The sequence below is a fragment of the Acinonyx jubatus genome, chromosome X (genome assembly GCF_027475565.1).
Source record: "Acinonyx jubatus isolate Ajub_Pintada_27869175 chromosome X, VMU_Ajub_asm_v1.0, whole genome shotgun sequence".
Taxonomy (NCBI): Eukaryota; Metazoa; Chordata; class Mammalia; order Carnivora; family Felidae; genus Acinonyx; species Acinonyx jubatus.
In genome coordinates this window covers 53,672,568-53,697,540 of record NC_069389.1, presented here as the reverse complement: position 1 = coordinate 53,697,540, position 24,973 = coordinate 53,672,568, and the positions used below count along the sequence as shown (strand labels likewise).

Genomic DNA, 24,973 nt, shown 5'->3' with positions numbered 1-24,973 from the left:
TTAACCTAATAAGAGAATGGCTTTATGTACACCTGTTTTTGTTTTCGTGATTACTTTTAACACTATACTGTATAACGCTATGGAATTTATTTTCCGTGTTTCTTTTTCCTTTATTTGATAATGAGAAGATGCTGGTGATAAATTTATTTTTACATGTTTTCCCTAGGTCTTGGCCTTTCTTCATAGCCTCTTCATTTCCAACAGCTTGACTGTAGAGCTCACACAGGATTTTCTCCCATACAAACAGCAGCTCCAGCTCAGTTTGCAGAATGTGAGTTTGCATGTGGGTTTCTTCACCTGTCCCCACATTCCAGTTGGATTTTAGCCCCAATAACTTTAACCTTGAAATCCCAGTTTGTTGCAGTCTAGCCAATTTGTCAGGACATATTGGTATGGATCACAAATATTTTTGTGTGCTAGACTGTTCTTGCTCTTTCAGTTTCAACTCTCCCCAGTCTTTGAGACTTATTGTTGCTCAAACCTACCCCTCCACCCACTAATACTTCTATCTATCCAATATTTATTAAATGTTGCTAATTTACCACATCTCTTCCAGATCAGAAACCAGCTATGGGCTTGTTTAAGCACAGGTCTTATGCTACTTCCATGTTGGTCAGTCTAGACACTTAAGAGTTTTATGACCACAAATGTCCATTTTCCCCTCTCTTCCTTTTCTCATTAAATACTAGAGTTAAATAAATTATATCTAAAGGTTTTATTCACCTTCTTTCAAATGCTAGTTCTTATAGATGGCATAGGCACAGTCCTCCCATCTTTGTAACATATATATTTTTTTCTTATTCATTTATTTAACTACATTTAATGAATACTTATGGATATAATATATACTTTGTGTCAGACATTTTACAAGACACTGGACATACCATAATGATGCAAGTTAGTTTTTCTTTCCTCAGGGTACATACAGTTTCTTGCATGAAGGAGACATAAACACTGGAACACATCATAATTCCTTGTGATAAGTGTTTCAATAGTGTTACGACCAAAATTTTTAAAGCAGCACAGAAAGTAGAACATTGACTGCCTCGTGCAGTTAGAGAAGGCATCACTGAGATAGTGATTTTGGACTAGTTGTTACATTGCATAAAATTTACAGAGTATTTTTATATTAAATAGGTTGGTAAGTTGTAGTGGACATAAACTTCACTTGGTTGTTTAGGAGGATCTTGACTTAGAGTAGTTTTTTAAATTTCTTGCTGGGTACTCACCTTCACCAGAATGTGAGAGCCCGTGTCTTTGGATTTATAAAAATCCCTATAACCAGGTTAATCATTTGAATCTTCCTCAAAAAAGAAATTGAGAAGTATGAGTTTAATAAAACCCCTTGTATCTATGTACATGATGAATTCATTCACAGGATGATCAATAGAGTAGGCCCAAAAAGATAGGGCAGCCCAGATCACCATTTTGACTGACATAACAATCTTGAGGCTAGATGCTAAGGACCTATCTCTAGTGATTTTCTTACCCATATTTCAAACAGTGTTTTGCTATTGTGTTTAGTTGTGTAGTTGTACATATATTATTTCTTACCATTAGCTTTTGTTTTTCATGAATATGAAAACATAACTTTTCAGTTGATCTATCTTCAAAGAGCACATTGTCATGTATTTTATCCTAATGGCTAGAATTTGATTCAGAGTCAAATAGGCAGTAACTTTACTTGAGGCAAAACGTAAAAGTTGCCATGATAATATTATCTTTGGGAACCTTCTTTATAGTCTCCCTCCTTGTAAAGTGGAAGTCAGTCTGGTGCTCAGAATTCTAAGAGCCCTTGTTTATTGGAGACTTATGTCATTCCCATTAGAAAATAAAAGTCTCCCACATGTGTTTTATTGTTATATTATTTATGTTTCTGTTTCCCTTTTAGTCTTTAGTACTGTTACACTCCATAAAATTGTTTTCTCATCACTATGCCGTTCAACATTTGTTTTCTGCTGTGTTGTAGCATATAATGAAAACCAAGAAAACTCTGCACTGGATCTCTGACCAATAAATGCTTTTTAATAAGGTGATAATGGTGATAATGATAATGGTGATAATGGTGATATCATAATATCATATCATAATGGTGATAATGATAATAATTATGATGATAATGTCTTAACAGACAAGAAATCATTTCTCCAGTACTCGGGAAGAGATGGAAGAACTTAAGAAAAGGATGAAAGAAGCTCCCCAGACATGCAAACTTCCAGGACAGCCAACCATCGAAGGCTATCTCTATACACAAGAGAAATGTGTGTGGGAATATAGGGATCCCCATTGGGTTTCAGTAGACTGTCACCTACTTGCCACTCTCCAAACTCCAGGCACCTATATTGTTCACAGACCCTTGACAGCTACACCTCTTTGGATAACAGTCTGGAAATAGTGGATTAAAAAAAAATGAAGGGGAAGTTGGAGGGGGAGGTTAGGAATTTGTCTTACAAAGGGTCTGGGATGATAAGATTTAAGGTTTTTCTCTGTGATTCAAAATGGGGATTGTTAATTGTTTAATCCTTCTGATGGCTCTGATGGGGGGAAAAAGTGGTAAGGGAAAAGAGGAAAAAAATAATATTTATTACACCTGCTATGTGCCAGGCAGGCATGGTGCTAAGTACTTTAAATACACTATTTCATTTGATCATTAAAACCACTTATCATACCCATTTTACTTGAGGCCACTGAGGTTTAGAGAGATCACTAGTTGAAAGTCACCCAACTATCAAGTAACAGCCCTAAGAGTAAACTCCATTCTGTGAAATGCCAAAACCTATGCTCATATCACTATACTCTATACTTCTCACTGCCTTAGGAGCACATGGTTGCTCTTAAAGCACTAAACAACAACCATTGTGATTTCAATGGGATGACAGTTGTTCATTGCTGACCAAGGAAAATGAGTTAACTTATCCACTCACTGAATATTGCAGAAGATTCAAGCCTTCCTACCTCCTAAATAACATCATGAAAACCTGCATGTGCTGTTTGCTTTTCCTTATGAACTATGACCCAGTGCTCCCAAAACCTGTGATTTCAGCCCTGCCCATAATTATTGTACCTGAGAAGTAGGAAGAAGAAGCTACTCAGATGTTACCAGTGGCAAAAAACTACTGCAATTCACAAAGCATGGCATTTAAGCATTGATATTATCATGCTTTTCCTCTCTTTGAGAAATTAACTTTTGATATTTTTCAAAGATGTGTTCTTCCACTTTTCAGATGTATCCCTTCAACTCTATATTGCAGTATTTCTCAATCTCAGTGCTATTGACATTTTGGGCTGGGTAATTCTTTGTTTTGTCGGGGGGGGGGTGGATCATATACATTTTAGGGTGTTTAGCAGCATCTATGCCCTGTCCTCACTTTATTCTAATAGCACTCCCTAGGTACTACAACCTAAAATGTCTCCAGACGTTGGCAAATGTCCCTTGGGAGGCAAAATTTCCCTTGGTTGAGAACTACTGCTATATTATAAAAGAGGTGGAAATAATGAGTTTGCAATCTTGGCTATAATATCAACTAGCTCCAGTTTTCTAATTTGTCAAATGGATATGACATTGCTACTCAGTTGAATATTTATTGAGCATCCTTTTTTTTCCAGACAATATGCAGTGCACTGGGGGATTTTAAAAACTGAATCAATCTTGATTTTTGCCTTCAAATTCACAGTTTGAGGAGGAAGATAGACAACTATGTCAAGAATTATAAGGAAATGTGCTGAGCATTGCATTTGGGGCATATATCTAAGGGCTTCACTGAGGAAGTAATGTTTGAATTAGAACTCGAATTATGAGTGGGAGTTTGATAGGCAAAAAAAAGGGGGAAGAAATTTCCGTGTATATACCATTGCATGTTACTCAGGCACAGAGGTATGTGAGGATGTAATCTATTTTCAGGTTCTTGGTTTGCCAAGAATAACCCTGGTTTATACCTGTAATCCTTTTGTAATTATTAATGGTGACCCATTAAGTCTTAAATATGTCTTGAAAATTTGGACTAAAAATATATGACCAACTCTTTGTTTGATAACTGAAAGTAATTCAATGAGACAGGACCATAGAGGGTGGCAAAAGACAAAGTAGGAAAGGTAAATATCACATTATGAATGATTTTGTGGGCCAACCAGAGTTTAAAGATGGTGGAAAAGCCATGCATGATTTATAAGAGAAATGATACAGAGATATGTGTTTTAAGAATACTCCTTTAGCTAAAGAGTGGAGAATGCACTAGAAAAGAGTGATCAGAGATAGGGGAAATCAGAGAGAAGACCACTGGCATGGTTAATTGTGGAGAAATAGTGAATTTTTGTTTTGTCTGAAATACTTCATAAAACATTAAAAGTAATTCAGCAATAGGGTCCTGAACTAATTCAGGTCTAAAAGGGATGGAGAGGATGAAGCAGCTGGAAGAGAGGCATGTAAGGAATGAATGGACAGAACCCAACCACCAGTCAAATGGCAGGTTACAGGGAAAGACGAGCAGAAGATTACAGTTGTATCCAACTCATACAGTAATAAGATAAGTAGTAGAAGCATTCATAGGGGACATGGCAAGGAGAGTGATTTGGAGCAAGCTAGAGCCAATGTGGAAAGTAGTTGATGAGTTTTAGGATCTCCATATGTTCTGTGTGTTGATGGCACTGCAGGGCTGCTGGAGTTCAGGGGAGGGTTAGGGCTGGATCTGAAGCACTATGACTATGAAGAGCAGACTGTACAGCCTTTCCACCTTAGGAGTGTATTGACCATACTGCCTAAAAATATATTCTGCCAGCTCACTTTTGCCTATCATTGTAGGGGCTTTGGGAATATCCTGGGTCAAATATTACTGCCAGTATGAGAAAGAGACCAAAACGCTCACCATGACACCTACGGAGCAGAAGCCAGGTGCTAAGCAGGTCAGTTCTTTTGTGTGCCATATTTTTTGAAATGCATCTGTGCCTGCATCTCAGAAAACAGTATACCTTGACTTAGTGCCAAAGAATCAAGTTCATCACTGTCACGTGAATCATGACGTGTTCTTCTTGGCCTAAGTTTGCATTGGACCAGATACTACTCAGTTGAGTAAAATGATATCTATTATGTCAAGCCTTCTGAAAGTGCCTATACTCTTTAAGATCATTTATTAAATTATTAAAAGTGCCTGTCACATTGTACAAGAAAATTTGCAAGAATATGGATGAATTGGAGGAGGATAGTATTTACTACTTGCTTTTAATAAGTTTCTACTGTAGTATTCCTTTAAATAGCAAGTGTTTAAAATATCATTTTCCAAAATTGCTTTTTTAGATAAATATGTCTGTTTCCTAAAGTTGGAATAATAGAATAACCTATACCCCATATTCTATGTAATGTTCAGATATATTTAAGCAGTCGATGCCTCTTCTTCTGTCCTCCAAACCTTCCCCTATTCCCTAAAATGTCAAGATGAGTTTAACATACTGAGAAGATATTTACTTACCGGAAGAACTTAATCTTATATATTACATACTATACTGTATAATATAATATAATATAATATAATATAATATAATATAATGACCACACAGCCAAAAATTTTTATTCTGTCATCTCACTTTTGCCTGTATTTGTAGAGGCTTTGGAAATATACCCACACACACATACATACACACACACACACACACACACACACACACACTCACTCAAGGGTTTATTAAGATAAAAGCTGATAGACAAACGTTTCATACTCTAAAAGTAGTTTAATGTGTCCTTTAAACTGCCTCTCAAACTGGGTGTTAATGCATGGGTTTTTAAGGATTTCTGTTCTTTACAAATTGTTTAAAAAATGAAACAAGGTTCATTTACTAATGCTGGACCTTGGTGGTATAAGTAGACCCAATTGAGGTAGGCAGAAATTTGGAGAAAAAATGGGCCAATTTTTCTCCATTGCTGCTGGTTTCCATGGAAGATCTCTCTTGTGTTACTTGTCCACAGAAAATTAGAGAGGTCTGAGATTTGGTGGCAGGCTCTTGAAAACTGCTTTTTTGTGTCTTTAACCAAAAATTTTGTTACTCTGCTTTGGATGTGTATTGGAGATGAAAATCACCTCTAATGAAGTGTACTAAATGGGATTTCCAGAACCCTCATCCAATGTTTCTATGTAGGCCAGTTACTCATTCATGATTCCAAAACTCTCCTTAGTTTCCAGTGTGCCAAGGCACCTTTCAGTATGGTTTCAATAAATTTATCTGGTGCACTATCACAGAATTTGTTCCATTTCTGTCAGAATGCAGCTGATGTATCTGACTGGCTAGTACTTATAAGAAGCATTGTCCTGTGGTCTCTTCCTTTTCTTTTTCTACACACATCACTTTCCAGATCCCAGCCTTTAACGTTACTCTCTTAGACAGTAAGCTCATTTAGGCCTTTTCTCTCTTGCTCAGGCACATACTGGAAAGCTCAAGACAGAAGCAGTAGATGCCACTTTCATATCCTCCTAGCAGATGAGTGCAAGCTCTCATTTTAGTTCTTTTTTCCTCGTCCCGTTTCATTAAGAGGCTGCTTGCAAAACTTGCTGTAGTGTTAGCCTAATCAGTTTTAATATGGGATTCCTTACGGAGTGGGAAGAGGAACTGGGTTCTCTATTTAGAAGGAAAGGGAGGTAAAGTAGTAACTTGAATTTCCATAAAATGAAGTTGAAAATGGTTTCTTCTTGTCAGTTCTGTCAGTTCCTATTACTGGTTTGTGTTTTAGAAAGGTAAATCATACGAGTGAGACTATAATAACACCATATAATCCACTATTTATTGAATGTCTACTGTGTACCAGGCACTGAGCTAGACACTTTTTGCCATGTGCCTCATTTATTTTCTCAGCAGCCCTGTGAAATTTTATTAGTTCAATTTGAAGATAGAGGAATTAACCCTCTTTCTGACTGTGGTACTTATCAGTGTTCCCTGCTAGTTCAGCCTATCACCTTCCACCTGTGTTGTTCTATTCACTTTATGAATTATCTTCCTAAATGCTATTTTAGAAGATCCCCATCATTTCCCTGTCAGGCAGTTATGGTAAGAGGAAAGAGTGCCGTATTTTGAGTTTCAAAAACTGGGTTTAAATCTGAGCTCTGTGGCCTAGTAGCTTTTTGACCCCAAGTAAATTGTATAATGTTGCTTAATATAATTTTACTCATCAGAAAAATGACAAGAATAATACTGTAGTTCATAAAAATTTCTGGAGCACTAATTCTTCACTAGGTGCTAGAGAGATAAAGATAAATAAAATGTCCATCCCCTTGAGTTCTCAGTCAATTGGGGAAAGAAATAATGCAGAAAACCCATAGTGAACAGTGTGCGGGATTGGGAAGAATTTTGGAGGAAATGAAAGCTGAACTGCAGTTTGTAGAACAATTAAATTGTTCTACAATTCCAGGCAAAGAATATAGATAAAGTCATTTCAGGTGGAGGAAACATTATTTGCAGTTATGGAGCCATGAAAGACTATGACATATGTGTGAAATGAGAGTACTTATGCATGGATGGGGCATAAAACAGATTGGGGTGGCTAGAAGTAAACCTGAAGTAGTAAGCAGGGTGTAGGCCAAGGAGCCATGATGCCTCTGAACCTGAGGGAGAAGAGTTTAAAGAGGGAGGGTCAGTATATGATACTGTTAATCACTGTCCTCTTGAAAGGCTAGTAATGTTTGATACCCTCAGTACTGGGGCAAGGAAGGCAGATTGAAGGATGAATTCAGGGTTGAGTTTTTATAGTGTGGGAGCAGCAAAAAGGCCTGAAAGGGGGTTGAGTGTGCCAGTGAGAAAGAATTCTTTTTTGATCAGCTGGATCAACTCTATGGTCCAGTTTGGAGGGCAGAGTACCTAAACACAGACCTGGCATTTGGGAAGTGTTTCTGACTTGGTGGGAACAAGGTGGTTAGTTAGCATTATCCCTATTTATAGATTGTGAAGTTAAGATTCAGTGACAGAAATGATTTGCCCTGGGTTGCAAGCTACTAAATGGTATAACTGGGATGGACTTCCTAGTTTATTGCTATTTCCACTATCACTATACCGACTCGAGTGACTTTAGGTAAGTCATTTTATCTCTCTGAGCTTCAGTTCTTTCTAAGGATTGTTGTGAGGAAAGTTGGTTTGAAGACACCTAGCATAATATGTGGCACATAGTAGGTAATGGATAAATGTTACTTCTCTTTCTTATACTATGTTATCTCTATTGAGATAATAGAGGGAAACCGAACAATATGGGACTGGGGGATTTTAATCTGTGAACAGAATGGATTTCAATGGCTTATTAAGTGTCCATAAAACTAAGGGGGCTACACTATTCTTCATGTATGAAATAACAAATGCACTTTGAGAAATAACTCAAATTTGCTTACTCCATGATCTATCTTTGGAGAGATTGCTTTCGTGATTCCTGTCTTCCTGAAGAGCCTGGAGGTGGGGAATGAAAATGTTTGCCTTCTCTCCTCTATCTGCCAATTTAATGGAAGGAGGGTTTCATAAAGCCACTTCCTACCTTATTTGGTACACTTAATGCCTTTTGGTCAGCCGATTTCTCCAATACTCCCCTTATGTTAATGTGTAATGAGCTTTCTATTTAATCTACCATGCTTGGAAAAGAATAGTCATCTACCCTGAGCATTTTCTCCTGGTCTCAGCCATTAATTATTGGAGCAGGAAGAAACCATCTGCCGCCTTTCTGCAACTACTGTTCTCAGTGAGACTACACATTGCTCCTGCTGCCCTGACAGATGCCTTCCAAGTGACCCTGAGGATAATTAAGGAGGCAGAAGAAGCCTCTGTGCATTTTTTTTCAAATTGGCTATTAATCCTTCTCTTATAGCAGGGGCCCTTGGACTTAACGCTGAAGTACTGCGTGAGGAGGAAGACAGAGTCTATCGACAAAAGGTTCTGTTTTGATATAGAAACTAATGAAAGGTAAGCTGTGATCGTATGAATTGGCAATGTCCCCATGTGACAGATACTGAGACTGAGTAGATCTTTTATTTTCCTTTGTCATCTCTTGTTGATGAAAGTGAGAAAATCTGTTCATGACATCATCGTCTTGGCTCTTCTGGCTGCCATTCGGAGGAATCCCTGTTAGACCTGGCCCAGAGCTGTTTCCCTCTGGGGAAACTTCAATCAGCTTCACCTCACCTACTCTTGGAAGAATAAATCACTCCTAGGATTTAATTTGCTATCAGATATGCAGAGGTCAACATTTGGTGATGCTGCAAGAACAGCATACAAAAATTCATTTTTTAAAAATTTTTTTGTAGTTTGAAGTTTTTATTTAAATTCCAGTTAGTTAACATATAGTATAATATTAGTTTCAGGAGTAGAATTTAGTGATTCATCATCACTTATATACAACACCCAGTGCTTAACATAACAAGTACCCTCCTTAATACCATCACCCAATTAACCCATTCCCTGTGCCCACCTCCCCTCCAGCAACCCTCAGTTTGTTGTCTATAGTTAGGATTCTTGTTTTATGGTTTGCCTCTCTCTTTTCCCCCATCCCATATGTTCATTTGTTTTGTTTCTTATATTCCACATATGAGTGAAATCATGTGGTATTTGTCTTTCAATGACTTATCTTGCTTAGCATAATACAATCTAGCTCCATTCATATTATTGCAATTAGCAAGATTTCATTCTTTTTGGTGGCTGAGTAATATTTCATTGTGTGTGTGTGTGTGTGTGTGTGTAATGTGGTATACACATACACACACACACACACACACACACACACACACACACCACAACCTCTTTATTCATTTGGGCTCTTTCCATACTTTGGCTATTGTAGATAATGCCGCTATGAACATTGGGATGCATGTATCCCTTCAAATCTGTATTTTTGTATCCTTTGGGTAAATACCTAGTAGTGCAATTTCTGGGTGATAGGGTAGCTCTATTTTTAACTTTTTGAGGAACTTCCATACTGTTTTCCAGAGTGACTGCACCAGTTTGCATTCCCACCAACAGGGCAACAGGGTTCCCATTTCTCCACATCCTTGACAACACTTGTTGTTTCCCATGTTGTTAATTTTAGCCATTCCAATAGGTGTGAGGTGATATCTCATTGTGCTTTTGATTAGTATTTCCCTGATGATGAGTGATGTTGAGCATCTTTTCATGTGTCTGTTAGCCATCTGGATGTCTTCTTTAGAAAAATGTCTATTCATGACTTCTGCCCATTTTTTAACTGGAGCATTTGTTTTTTGGGTTTTGAGTTTGATAAGCTCTTTATAGATTTGGATACTAATCCTTTATCAGATATATCATTTGCAAATGTCTTAGCCCATTTAGCAAAACTCATTCTTTTATCTCCTAATATAACATACAGGAACAAGTGAATTGGAACACATTTTTAATGAGAGATAGAAGGAATGGAGGATGGTAGTGGTATTGAAGAGTCTTTTCTCAATACTTGGTGCAAACATAATACAGACTTTCCCTACTTTGCAGATATTTTTGTAAACTGGAGATAGTTTAATTATCAACCTTCTGATTTCAGTAAGGCTTTCAAACTTTGTTCATTTGTTTTTCTCCATTACCCTCTTTTCATTTTCTGGATCTTGGTAGTTTTATCAGAGGGAAATTTAATATTGAAATTTTGGAATGAGAGCATTTGGAGTTATTTTGGCGAAAAGCATGTTATATAGTTGGGAAGTTGATCTAAAATTCAGTGAATAAATATTTCTATGTGTTATTTTGGTCTATTATTTCTATGTTTTTGTTACTGCTTAATAGAATAGAATTTAACAAAATGGTCAGATTCCTATAAGGGGGCTTGAAGTTTGAATTACAGTGTCATATGAACAAAATTATCAGTGACTGGAATCATAAAGATTAGACTAAGAGATGAGGGCTCTTTTTTTCAGTCTGGAAAAAAGTAGGAAGTCCTTTTCCCCATTTGAAATTTCTGTTTTTTAATCTATGTGATTTCTTTCTTAAAAATGGATAGTCCTGACCAAAGATGGTTGTGATAGTAAACATTGTTACTGGTAACCATAAGGCTGTCACTCATTTTTCCAATAGCTTCAGGCCTAGTTGGAAGGGGGAACTATACTATTTATTGGGGAAAATGACTATTGGCTGTGGCTTCTCTTTCATGAACTTTTAGTCTCTGGCTCTGCAACATCAAGGTGCTTAAAAGAAATTAAATTTTTTTATGTGTGTCTAGTTTCATTCTGATTCCCCTTTCAGCTTAAATTTGCAAGCTGCTTGCAAATAATATTCCCATATACCCAAAGCAGTTGCAGACAGTTTGGCCCTGAGGTTAGGGGCTGGGACCAGTTTATCTTCATATATCTTGTACCTAGTACTATGCATGGCTCATGGTAGGTACAACATTTTGTGTTTATTTTTAAATGTATTTTCCCCCTCCTAACACTAAGGAATTCTTAGACTAGAACCCAGGAATTAAAGTTTTGATGTGTCTATGATTTAAGTTACCACATATTAGGCACATAAAAAACATTCAGTCATTGAATCCCTCCCCTATTTTACAGGTGGAGGAAACTGAGACTTGACTACATTAAGTGACTTGCCCAAAGTCACATAGTGGCAAGGCTGAGCTCAAACACTTCTTTAGAGGTTTACAAAGTCCATGTTCTTTTTAATTTTGCTACATCATCTTAGAATGAGAATAAATATGCTGTGAAATAAAGGATCAAATAAAATAATGAACAGGTGATGAGGTACATGTGTGTACATGGAGTTATCTGAGGGATGTGACATCTGCTTTACTGGCTAGTAAATCTGATATAAAAAACAAAGTCAGACTTCCCAGCAGGCATTGGGTACCTGTACTCATGTCCCTGAAGCACAGAGAGCAAAGAGCTCTTTGAGTCCCTTTTTCTATCTAAGGAATAGAGGATAACTTTTTTCTTTAATTAGCTTTGCTGCCAGTATTTGAAACCACAGACTTATAGCTCATAGAGCTTGAAGTGCAATAATAATAACAACAATAACAAACAACAACTGCTAACATTTGCAGAGTAACTTCTATGTGCCAGGTACCATTCTCAGCCCTTGAAATTGTATAATTTCCTTTATTCTTCACTACAGTCATATGAGGTGACTGTATTTCACAATTTCACAAAGGAAGACAAGGAGACAGAGAGAAATTAAGCAACTTAGGTAACACTGCTAGCAAACAGTAGAGCCAGGATTGGAATCCAGGAATTTTAGTCTCCAAGCCCACACTCAACCATTACACTGTACTGCACATATGCTGCATATGCCTTTTTGTTCCAGATTGAGTGACTGGGACCTTGGTGAGGGCAAGGGATTTGTCTTAGATAATGGAAGAGCCTGGACTAGAAGTCAATGTTCTTTCTACTTTGTCATCCTGTTCTTATGAGTATTCTTTGAATTTGACTTTCTGTAGCACCTAAGAATCTTCAAATGCTTCTTAAATAGTTACTTATTTATTATTTCAGCTTCTCTTTACAGTTAAGGGAAGACACACACTGCCTTTTTGATTTCCCAGATAGGGAAGCTGAGTTCCAGAATGGGATTAATATCATACCTGATCTACACTGTCTGCTTTTAAGTCTGTTCCCAATTTACTTGTTCTCCTTCTTTTTGCCTTCAGGATTCAGCTGCGCTCCTGTCTTTCCAAAACTATTTCTAAACTTTCTGTCCCCATGTAATATATCCAGAAGGTTGGTTATTTGTTAGAGAAAGGTAAACTTGAAAGAATCCAGTTCCCAATGCTAAGTCCTGGTTTTCAGTTGATTTGACTTAAAGAAGATTTGGAGACTTTCCTTTTTAAAATGTACTTTAATGGAATAAAAGAATGGAAGATAGAATAGGAATCCTATGATATCAAAACTGGAAAGGACCTTCCAGTTCATCTTGTCCGACACCCTTATGGATACAGAAACTGAAGCCCATAGAGCCCCAGTTACTTTTCTAGGCTCTCTGAGCTCTCTTGACATTATTCTTATCATTTTGTGATCTGAGAGTCTTAACATAGAAGGAACAAGAGGAACCAGTTTGTCATAATGGTGCAGATACACAGATAACGTGAGGAAGATTTATGTTTGCAATGATATGGCCAATCTGCAATTCCCAGTTTAGTCATGATGGTCTAAAAAGGCCATACAGAGTATGTCAACTTGGAATATCTCTGGTTAAAGGTAGCCTACAAGCAAATACAAAAAAATGGTTTTGAAGCCATCTTCGAAGGAGAAGCCTTGTAGCATAGTGGTTAAGAAAGAAGATGGCAGAAAGAAAGGAAAGGAAAGGAAAGGAAAGGAAAGGAAAGGAAAGGAAAGGAAAGGAAAGGAAAGGAAAGGAAAGGAAAGGAAAGGAAAAGAAGGGGAGGAGAAAGGGAAGGGAAGAAAAGAAAAAGAAAGAGAAAAAGAAAAGGAAAGAAAAGAAAGACTGCTGGACCGGAATTCCTAAAATCAAATTCTGGCTCTATACTTACCCACTGTGTGAACGTAGGGAAGAGCCCTGTGCTTCAGCTTCCCCTTCTGTAAAATAGGGATTACTATATAGTACCTGTTTTATAAGGTTCCTGGTAGATTTCATGAATTAATACCTATAAAGTACTTAGAACAGAATGTGGTACATAGTGAGCACTCAATAACTGTTAGTTATTATTAGTCATAAAATTGCTTAAGTCAGCAAAAAGGCCTCCTCCCTGTACTGAGCCAGTGTGCATGTTGTTGAATTATTTCCCACTAGAAATACTCCTTGGACATCATAGGTGGTGGAAGTAGCACAGACATCTTTTTTGTGGCTGAACATGCTTATTCCTAGTGCCCAGAACAAACTTCCAGCTTCCAAGAGAGAAAGGCAGAGAGAGCCACAGTTAGGCTCAAGTGCAATCGAGCCAATTTAAGTATGTATAATGGTGAGGTGTCTTGACATCTGACTCTATTTCCTTGCCTGTCCCTGGCATGAGGCTGCCAAGATACCACCTTCTCCAGGGTTCCAAAAGATACTGTTTTGTAAATGCTCCATTTTTTTTTGAGTAAAGGAGATTTTGAAAAATTGGAATTCTGTATGTGTCTGCTCGGTGTGACACCTTCCAGAGCTGATAGGGACCCTAGATCAGACTCTCTAGGCTGCTTTATAAGGTTCCTGGTAGAACCAGGTTCCATTCTTTAGGTGACTTTTCTGCTTTAAACTTGTCATTTTTTTCTATAGGCCAGGAACCATAACTTTGCAAGCTCTTTCGGAAGCTAACAGAAGGCTATGGATGGAAGCCATGGATGGAAAAGAACCTGTAAGTTACGTGAGGACACTGTAGAAACTTAGCAATATAGTCCAATGTATGAGTACCCTTAGTGGTACTAGTGGGTCTAGGACATTTAAAGAGTCAGATCTTCAGACTCAAAATTTTAGAGTTAGAAGGAATTGTTTACTCAACATTTTTTGTTTAAAAAGTAAGGCAATTTGAGTTCCATAGAGGATGAGGGACTTCTCTAGGATTACTATCTGAAAAGACATAAAAATTGGGCCTAGATAGAATCCAGGTTTCTTAGCTGCTTGCTTCAGTGTTAGATTATGCAGCTGTGCCTACAAGATCTTCTTAAAGAAAATTAAGCCCTTTTGTCAGTTTATAAAATTAATGTGTTCATATAGAAAGGTGGAAAATAATTTTCATAACTGTGAATAAGGATTCATTAAGATTTTATTCAAAACAGTTTTGTTGCCCCTATTTTACATTCCCATGTCAGCTTACTCTCTTTAAGGGTATAGCTGTTGGAGAAGATGGTGCTACCATCCTATATCCCAAGATGTACCACTCCATTTAGAACATTGTTACACAGGAGGACAAGCAATACCTTAAAGGGTTTAGTGATTGTCATAGAAAGACCAATCTGAAGAGTCAGAAATTCCTGAAGAGAGTTTTTTTTTTCTTCAGTATCTTCCAAGTAAATTTCTTCTAGTGGTGTATGAAATAATATTAGCTTCCTACTGTTAGATTTACAAAAGACTGAATTTGGATCCCAGTTGTGCCATCAGTGGTGGTGTGACTTTGGGCAAGGTATTCTATCTCTCTGAGACTCAGTTTTCTTCTCTTCAGTAAAAAGGGTTGAATCATCTCCATTCTATCTACCTCACAGAGTTGCTTTGAAAAATTGAATGAATGGAAGTGGGATAAAGAATGAGTGTGAAGCTACTGAGATTCCATAGTATTTGTGTACAGTCTAATATCTTTGTTTTGTTCAAGGCAAAAATGTGCTAAGAGGGAAAATACTCCAAGGTTTTCTTTCTGTGTCTCCTTGGTGCCCTGGAAACTAAAGAGAAGTGCACAGATTTCAGAATGTACTTGTAGCAACCAAGAAGGTAGCAAAGAGAGAAGGGGTGTTATGAGGATTGTCATACAGGAAGTAGCCCATGACCTGTGGCTCCTCCCTCCTTCCCAGAAGATTGGAGCTTAACTATTGCATGCCTATGCTGTTTCTCGAGGAAGATGGTAGCAGGCTCAGTGAAACATTTTATTCTTGATTCCGTCATTGGAACTTGTTCTCCCTTTAAGTTTTAAAAATCGAAGGATGCAGATGGCTTTTTGTGGAGAATGATATTAGAACATGGATCCACTGAATGTGGATCCTTAACAACTCGATTATGCTAGACTTTTCACAAATAACTTGTTTATAAAAGTGGCAGCAAGGGCTTCCCAGAACAGAAATCTCTCTCATTGAAATATCCATGGGTATACACACATATGCAGAAAGTTTTCTCTTAAAAGAAGAGATTGTTAAAGTGGACTCTAACAGATACCATACATAAGGTTTATTTCCTGAAGTTTCACATTGTTATTGTTGCTGCCTTGCTAAACACCCCATTTCACTAATTTTATGCATGATATGCATGCCTTTGCTTAAAGTATCACAGAAGATTGGGACTTTAAGGAACATCTACTCCAACTTAAATCATTTTAGAGATATGAAGTTTGAAGAATAGAGAATGAAAAGGACATGCCCAAGATTTTATAATGAATTAGAGGTAGAGCCAGGCTAGACTTCAAGAGTCAAGGATCTCCTGTTTGGCCTCTCACATAGCTATCATGATGTGTATTTCACGATAACTCAAAGAAATCTTGGTCAGTGTGTGGATCTCTTTCAGACAGACACTTGCTTTTCTACAGAGAAATACCCATTAATTAGCCTTTGGGGTAGGAGGTTGGTATTGGGCACATTTAAATTTTACCATCAATGCCCATTACCCAGATCCCATAAGAAGACTGTTTCTCTTGCTCTATCAGAAAAATTCTCCAAGTTTTACATAAGTAAATCTCTAAAATAGGTAGGCAACAACTTCAGCTACAGTGAGCTACATGGAATCTAGTTTAGTCTTCAGATTTGTTAAATCAGTTGTTTTCTAGGGACCTAGTCAAAGATGATTCTGTTTAGCCCACTTTTCCATTAAAGCCTTAGAGTCACTAATGGTTTTGATGGACTTTCTGGGGAAAGAGAGTTAGTATTATTTGCTGTACTTACCTATAGTGATTCACAATAGACATGGCTCTTTCTTTCTCTTCTTTTGTAGATATACCACAGCCCCATAACAAAACAGGAAGAAAGTGAGTCAAATTCACAATCTATTGACATTACAAACTGCCAGTTTTCCTATCATCTGTGATATGTAATATTGATTCAAGTGTGTTTATGGATGCAACTGTGTGGAGTAGAATTTAGACCTATTTTTTTAAAATATGTCTACTTATTGAAATAAGGAAGTCACTTTATCTTGGCTTATGTTGTGGGCAGTAATATTAATATAGAGAAGAACATTATCTCTTTCTTGTTCTAAACACATGATAGAAATTATGTGCATTTCTAGCCTACCATTTCACGTTTGATGTTGCTACTACCTAAAAAAAACATAATGCAAAGGGATAATTAAAGCATTTTGTGTAATAAGAGTAAAAACTCTAAGTTCCCCCTGAATACAAAGACCTTTCCATTTAAGAGTATTGGAGATGAAAAACCATACCCCTTATTCTCTCACTGCAGTCTCCTAACATGATCAATAAATACTTGGTAGGTAAAGCTTGTTATAGTGGATCTAACTTTGTTTTCCTTTATTTGAAACAGTGGAGCTGAATGACATAGGGTTCAAGTTTGTTAGAAAGTGCATCAATGTCATTGAGACAAAAGGTAAGATTTGAACTGGAGTATTGGCAGTGTTTGAATCTGGTCACTCTGAATTTATCCTGGGTCAATTTCTTGAAGGTAGCAATGATGTCATTTATTGTTCAGGACTCATTTTAGGAATGAAGACTATATACCTTGAACACTAGACACAAATTTGTAAAATTCCAGCAAGTTCCAAACCAGTGGTATCCAAGCATATTGGAATAATTTGTGGTTTCCTCCTTTTAAAGAGAAATAGCTTAATTAATCAAATGGTACACAGTTCTAAGTTATACAAGAGATCTGCTGTACAGCATAAAGCTATAGTTAATAATACTGTATTGCAGGGGCGCCTGGGTGGCTCAGTCGGTTGAGCGTCCGACTTCGGCTCAGGTCATGATTTCACGGTCTGTGAGTTCGAGCCCCGCGTGGGGCTCTGTACTGAGCTCAGAGCCTGGAGCCTGCTTCAGATTCTGTGTCTCCCTCTCTCTCTGACCCTCCCCCATTCATGTTCTGTCTTTCTCTGTCTCAAAAATAAATAAACATTAAAAAAAATAATACTGTATTGCAGACTTAAATGTGCTAAGATGGTAGATTTTGTATTGAGTTCTTATTGGAAAAAATACTAAAGAAAAAAGAGGACAGCAGAAAACTTTTAGAGGTGATAGATATGTTTATGCATAGATTATGGTGATGGTTTCATTTATCTCCAAACTCACCAAGTTATATCTATTAAATATGTACAGCTTCTTGTATTTTGAAAACAAGGCAAAGAGCTTCAAATGGCTTTTAAAGTATTCTGAACTACTAATGGGCACTCCTCAAGTAGTGTTATGATGGTTCCATGACAAATAAATAAGCGTTCAATTTCTGCCATAATACATATTGATTTAAAAATTTCTGGCTAAATGGGTGATGGGCATTAAGGAGGGCATTTGTTGGGATGAGCACTGAGTGTTATATGTTAAGTGGTGAATCGCTAGGTTCTATTCCTGAAACCAACACTATACTCTATGTTAACTAACTTGAATTTCAATAAATAAATTTTAAAAAATTGATGGGGTGCAAAGCTTAACTCAGACAAATGGGGAATCAGTGTTTTTCCATGTTCATGATACTCTCTAGATTCTCTCTGAGAATATTTAGAATGTGGGCATGTAGTATATGAGCCAAGCCTCTTTTTTTCCTTGAAATGTTGCTTTAATCTTTCCCCATACACAAAATAGCCTTTTGTTTCACATTTGCCATAGTTCAGGCCTTTCTTCCTTTATATTGCTGCTCATGGGCAGCTTGATGATTGATATTTCCTCCTTTTTCAGTTAAACTCTAGCTCCTTTCCAAGATGGCAGCAGTATTCTCAGCCATCTGCTGCTATCAAACTAAGCATATTTTTCTATTTACTAGAGTGTATGTTCTCTTCTGTTCACACTAATGAAACCTCCGTATAATCCAAATGAAAGTATGGAGAGAATAATTTGGAGAGCTGCTTCAAAACTGGCCCCCTATTGCAGGGGAGGGCTAGAAAGCTAGGAGAGAGTAGGGAGACCCTTTCTTGTTTGAACTGATGCCAGGGTGAAAGTACCTACTTTTTCTACCTAGAGGGAAATGAAAGCTCTAGCTGTATAAACAAAACTGACCTGATTTTCTTTTCCCTAGGGATCAAGACAGAAGGATTGTACCGTACTGTGGGCAGCAATATCCAGGTTCAGAAGCTGCTGAATGCCTTTTTTGGTAACAAATTAATTTCATTATTCTCATTAGAAATTGTGTATTGAAAGAAATGTGACTATAAAAGAAATGAGACATTGCTTTAGCAATGGTTGTAGAATGTTTTAAAAATATTTTCAAAGGAGAAATGTACACATATTTGCCAATCCTGTGTCAGAGACAATCTTGCCTTGAAGAAACAACTAGCATCTCTTCTCCACATCATACTCACTCATCAAAGCCTTTGCAATCTGGCTTCTACCCCAGCCTCTCCACTGAAAATATTTTCACCAGGCTTAGAAGGTATCATCTGTGAAATCTAGGGGACAATTTTCAGTTTCTATCTTGCTTGATCTCCTTGTTGACCACTCCCTCCTTTTTGTAGCTTTCTCCCTATGTGACTTCTGTGACTCAACATCTTTTGATTTTTCTAAAATCTTCTATGAAACCTTTCAAGTGACTCTTGTCAGCTCCTTTTTATTCTTCCCATCTTCTCAATCTTGTCTGGGTATTTTCAAGCATTCCATCTCTGTCCCCCTTTACTTCTTCTACATGTTTTCCTAATGAATAAATATTAACCTGGTTATCTGTCACATTTTTTTCAATTTTGTATGTCTAGTAATTTTTTTAACTTTCAAAATTCCAGTTAACATACAGTGTAATATTAGTTTCACGTGCATAATATAGTGATTCAACACTTCCATACACAAGTATACTCATTAATCACAAGTGTACTCATTAATCCCATTACCTATTTCACCCATCCCCCCACGCACCTCCCTTCTAAAAACCATTACTTTGTTTTCTATAGTTAAGAATCTGTTTCTTGGTTTGCCTCTCTGGTTTTCCCGCTATGCTCTTTTGTTTGGTTTCTTAAATTGCACATATGAGTGACAACATATGGTATTTGTCTTTCTCTGACTGACTTACTTTGCTTAGCATAATACTCCCTAGCTCCATCCACATAGTTGCAAATGGCAAGTTTTCATTCCTTTTTAAGGCTGAGTAATATTCCTGTGTGTGTGTGTGTGTGTGTGTGTGTGTGTGTGTGCGCGCGCGCGCGCGCGCGCGCACGCGCGTGCGTGCGTGTCACCTTTTCTTTATCCATTCATCAGTCAGTGGACATTTGGGCTGTTTCCATAATTTGGCCATTGTTCATAATGGTGGTATAAGCATCAGGGTGCATGTATCCCTTTGTGTTAGTATTTTCATATTTTTTGGATAAGCACCTAATAGTGCAATTGCTGGATCATAGTATATTTCTACCTGTACCTCTTTGAGGAACCTCCATACTGTTTTCCATGGTGGCTGCACCAGTTTGCATCACCACCAACAGAGCAAGAGAGTTTCCCTTTCTCCACATCCTTGCCAACACTTGTTGTTTCTTGTGTTGTTAATTTTAGCCATTCTGACTAATGTGATATGATATCTCATTGTAGTTTTGATTTGTATTTCCCTGATGATGAGTGACGTTGAACATATTTTCAAGTTTCTGTTAGCTATCTGGATGTCTTCTTTAGAAAAATATCTGTGCTGGGTGCCTGGGTGGCTCAGTCAGTTGAACGACTGACTTCTGCTCAAGTCATGATCTCCTGGTTCATGGGTTCGAGCCCCACGTTAGGCTCTGTTGCTAACAGCTGAGAGCCTGGAGACGGCTTCAGATTTTGCGTCTCCCTCTTTCTCTGCCCCTTCCCCTCTTGCATTCTTTGTCTCTCAAAAATAAACGTTTTAAAATTAAAGAAATAAGAAAAATGTTCCTATCTTCTGCCCATTTTTAACTGGATTATTTGTTTTTTGGGTGTTGAGTTTTATAAGTTCTTTAACCCTTTATCCAATATGTCATTTGCAAATATTTTCTCTGATTCCCTAGGTTACCTTTTAGTTTGGTTGATTATTTCCTTCATGGTGCAGAAGCTTTTCATTTTCATGAAATCCCTGTAGTTTATTTTTGCGTTTGTTTCCCTTGCTTCAAGAGACATTCTAGTAAGAAGTTGCTACAGCTGATGTCAAAGTGGTTCTCTAGGTGTGTTCGCTAGGATTTTTATGTTTTGTTTTTTTTTAGGCCTTTCATCCATTTTGAACTTATTTTTATGTATGGTGTAAGAAAATGGTCTAGTCTTATTCTTTTGAATGTAGATTGCCAGTTTTCGTAATACCATTTGTGAAGAGATTGTCCTTTTTCCATTGGATAGTCTTTCCTGCTTTGTCAAAGATTAATTTACCATATAGTTGTGGATTTATTTCTGGGGTTTCTATTCTGTTCTGTTGATTGATGTGTCTATTTCTTTGTGCCAGTACCATACTGTCTTGATCACAACAGCTTTGCAATATAACTTGAAGTCCAGAATTCTGATGCCTCTAGCTTTGGTTTTCTTTTTCAAGGTTGCTATGGCTATTCCAGGTCTTTTTAGTTCCATAGAAGTTTTAGGATTGTTTGTTCTAGCTTTGTGAGAAGTGCTAGTGGTATTTTGATAGGGATTGCATTAAATGTGTAGATTGCTTTGGGGAGTATAGACATTTTCAAAATATTTATTATTCCAATCCATGAGCACAAAATGTTTCTCTGTGTAATCTTTAATTTTTGTCATCAATATTTTATAGTTTTCAGAGTACAGATCTTTTACCTCTTTGGTTGGGTTTATTCCTAGGTATCTTGTGGTTTTGGATGCAGTTGTAAATAAGATTGATTCCTTGATTTCTCTTTCTTCTGCTTCACTATTGGTGTATAGAAATGGAACAGATTTCTGAATGTTGATTTTATATCCTGTGATTTTACTGAATTCGTGTATCAGTTCTAGCAAGTTTTTGGTACAGTCTTTCAGGTTTTCTACATAGAATGTCATGTGATCTGCAAATAGTGAAAGTTTGACTTCTTCCTTGCCAATCTGGGTCTTTTATTTCTTTTTGTTGTCTGACTGGTATGGCTGAGACTTCCAGTACTATGTTAAATAACAGTGGTGAGAATGGACATCCTTTTCTTGTTCCTGACTGTAGAGGAAAAGCTCTCAGTTTTGCCCCATTCAGGATGATATTAGCTGTGGGTTTTTCCTACATGGCTGGCCTTTCTTATGTTGAGTAGTGTTTCCTCTAATCCTACTTATTTGAGAGTTTTTATCATGAATGAATATTGTACTTTGTCAAATGTGTTTTCTGCATCTTTTCAAAGGATCATATGTTTCTTATTCTTTATTTTATTAATGTGGTATAAATAAATCGCACTTGGTCATGGTGAATGATTCTTTTAATATACTGTTGAATTCGGCTTGATGGTATTTTATTGAGAATTTTTGCATCCATGTTCATCACGATATTGGCCTGTAGTTCTCTTTTTTTTAGTGGAGTCTTTATCTTGTTTTGGTATCAAGGTAATGCTGGCCTCAAGAATGAATTTGGAAGTTTCCCTTCCACTTCTGTTTTTTGGAAGAGTTTGAGAAGAATAGTTATTAATTCTTCTTTACATGTTTGGAGAATTCACCTGTGAAGCCATTTGGCCCTGGACTTTTGTTTGTTGGGAGACATTTGATTACTGATTCTATTTTTTTGGTGTTTATTGGTCTGTTCAAGTTTTCTCTTTCTTCCTGTTTCAGTTTTGGTAGTTTGTATGTTTCTAGAAATTTATCCATTTCTTCCAGGTTGTCCAATTTGTTAGCATATAGTTTTTCACAGTATTCTCATATAATTGTTTGTTCTTCTTTGGTGTTGGTTGTTATTTCTCCTTTCTCTTTTGTGATTTTATTTATTTGGGTCTTTTGTCTTTTGTTTTTAATAAGTCTGGTTGGGGTTTATCAGTTTCATTAATTTTTTAAAAGATCTATTTCATTGATCTGTTCTATTGTTTGTTGTTGTTGTTGTTGTTGTTGTTTCTCTATAATTTATTTCTTCTCTTTATTATTTCCCTTCTTCTGCTGGGTTGAGGTTTCATTTGTTCTTTTTCTAGCTCCTTTAGGTGTAAATTTAGGCTGTTTATTTGACATTTAATTTGCTTCTTCAGGTAGACCTCTATTGCTATGTACTTTCCTCTTATGACTATATCTAGTAATTTTTATTAAATTATAAAATTATGGGTTTTGCATGTCCTGATTTTGTTGACTTCTTTTAAAGACTACTGAATTTTCTTTTATAGGTAGCTATTTGTAGATCAGCTTGGTTCATTAGGGGCTTCTTTTTAAGCTTGTTAGTACAAATATAAAGTATCTTTTACTGGCTAGGTTAGGTGTACTACTAAGGCCTGACTTCTTTTGTCTCTTCATTATTATTGATTGTAACTTAAACATCTCCCAACTCTGTGTCGCTTCTTGGAATTGTTCAGTTTAAATTCCCTGATAAAATCTATGAAGATTTGTATCTTGGCCATTCATGGTTTGGTATTCAATGATAGTATCCATAGGGCCCATAGAATAAGGTGTTTTTCTTTTTCTTTCTTTCTTTTTTTTTTTTTTTTTTAATATTCTTCCTCTATATAGCTCCCTCTTTTCTGGTACACTGCCATGCAAATTCTTTCTGCCCAAGTCTCTCTGAACTCTAAACTTTGTCTCTTCTACTTAATAAGACTTCTATGTCAGCTTGAGTTCTCATTTGCTGTGCTATCCTTCAGAAAGTGCTTTCAGGTAGCAACCTGTGGTAATGGTAGGACTTTGTTTCCCCTTTTTTTGAGAGTCATACTCCTATGCTTCATAGCTAAATGACTACAAACAACTCTTTCTAATATTATGTCCAGGGTTCTAATTGTTAAAGTAGAAAAGCAAGTCTAGTACCAGTTACTCCATCATGGCCTGGAGTTGAAATCCTTCTGTGTGGGTTTGCTAGCACCTCTGTGCTGGAAGCACCCAAAAATCTCTAGTCTAGACATAATCTCATGAGTTCTAAAGTCATTTATTCAGTTTCTCACTGGACCTGTGCTTCCCAAACATATTTATGTCATGACACATTGGAATGATCGTATCTGTATAGCACACTTTGATGAATGAACAAAACTCATCATGCCTGAGGTAATAAGGCTCCAAGGGCTGAGGGAATCAGAACTGGAATTGTTGCAGACTCTCTCTGTACGTAGATGTTCCAAAGATATGTGTATTTTACACGTCCAAAATTAAACTTAATTGTTTTTGTCTGTCTGCAAACTTGCTATTCTTTCTTTTGTGAATTATAGTGAACTATCTGGTAAGCAAAATTTTCGCAGAGTCAGAAAACAAATTGAGTGTGGAAAGCTGCAGTTTGGATAAAGCATGTATTTTTTGTCTTTGATGCATAGCTTACCTTCCATAACCATGTAGCCATGACAACCAACCCTGTTAGTATTTTAGAGTGCTACAACATCTAGTAATGTCAAGTATGGAGTTTTTGCATTACGTATTACATCATTAGTGCCTCAATATTTGCTTGTGTTTATCTCTTTATATTCTTGACTTTTAAAAATTCACATTGTCTTATTCCTAGCCATTTACATCCTATTTTGTAAGCCAAAGGACACTTTTTTTATATAAAAGAGTTTATAGCATGGCCCAGAATATTTAGTCTCTGAAAAATTATTGAACTCAGATTAACTGTTTAGAATTCTGTGTGCAATATAACTATTAACTTTTTAATATTCTGTGTATAGTATCACTATGTTCTTTTACCTAATATATAATAAGCTAAAAACTATGCCATTCTCAGTATCCTACTGATTTTGTTACAGGCTTCAAGAGGCCTGAAATGGTTCCCTCAAATCATACATAGCAATACAATTTGGTTCATATATCATGAAAAGTGGTAGGGTTGGCATATTGCATCTATTTAACATCAAGCTCCAAATATATTTGTTTTGGCATCACTAGCACATAAAGCATTACAGGCAATTGGTAAAGAGAAATCACAGTATTCCCTTTTGAATATTTTGAATTCCCTTTTGAAAAAACAGACTGCTTCTTGAACCAACGTCTTTTGTACTATTTATATGAAGCACATAAGAAGAATATATTAACTTTGAGGTAATGTAAAAGTATTCTTTTTTCTGATGTGGAGTATATACTTCGTTTCCTCTATCTGAACTCCACTGCTTCTCATTTTCTTCCCACTCTTTTTGCTTGTCTTCTGCCTCCTCCTATCTTGATTTATGAACCCCTTTCTCATTTTAGACCAGTATTACAGTTCACCCCATTTCTTTCAATGGTTCATCCAGTGTTTATTGAATG

General features: G+C 36.8%; 1 protein-coding gene across 8 annotated transcripts in view; it reads left to right on the top strand.

Moving 5' to 3' along the window:
• OPHN1 (oligophrenin 1) overlaps positions 1 to 24,973 on the top strand; it is a 573,279-nt gene that overhangs the window by 326,373 nt on the left and 221,933 nt on the right. For 7 of the 8 annotated variants that reach the window (XR_008290128.1, XM_053202415.1, XM_053202412.1 and 4 more), the window contains 8 exons: positions 167 to 271; positions 2,132 to 2,261; positions 4,799 to 4,899; positions 8,825 to 8,919; positions 14,155 to 14,233; positions 16,507 to 16,540; positions 17,055 to 17,117; positions 18,750 to 18,824. Coding sequence is in view for 7 of the 8 variants with exons in the window: in XM_053202415.1 (XP_053058390.1) it covers positions 167 to 271; positions 2,132 to 2,261; positions 4,799 to 4,899; positions 8,825 to 8,919; positions 14,155 to 14,233; positions 16,507 to 16,540; positions 17,055 to 17,117; positions 18,750 to 18,824 (682 nt within the window). In the remaining variant the exon portion in view is untranslated. The remainder of the gene's footprint in view (positions 1 to 166; positions 272 to 2,131; positions 2,262 to 4,798; positions 4,900 to 8,824; positions 8,920 to 14,154; positions 14,234 to 16,506; positions 16,541 to 17,054; positions 17,118 to 18,749; positions 18,825 to 24,973) is intronic. The other variant, XM_053202413.1, reaches the window with a different exon arrangement.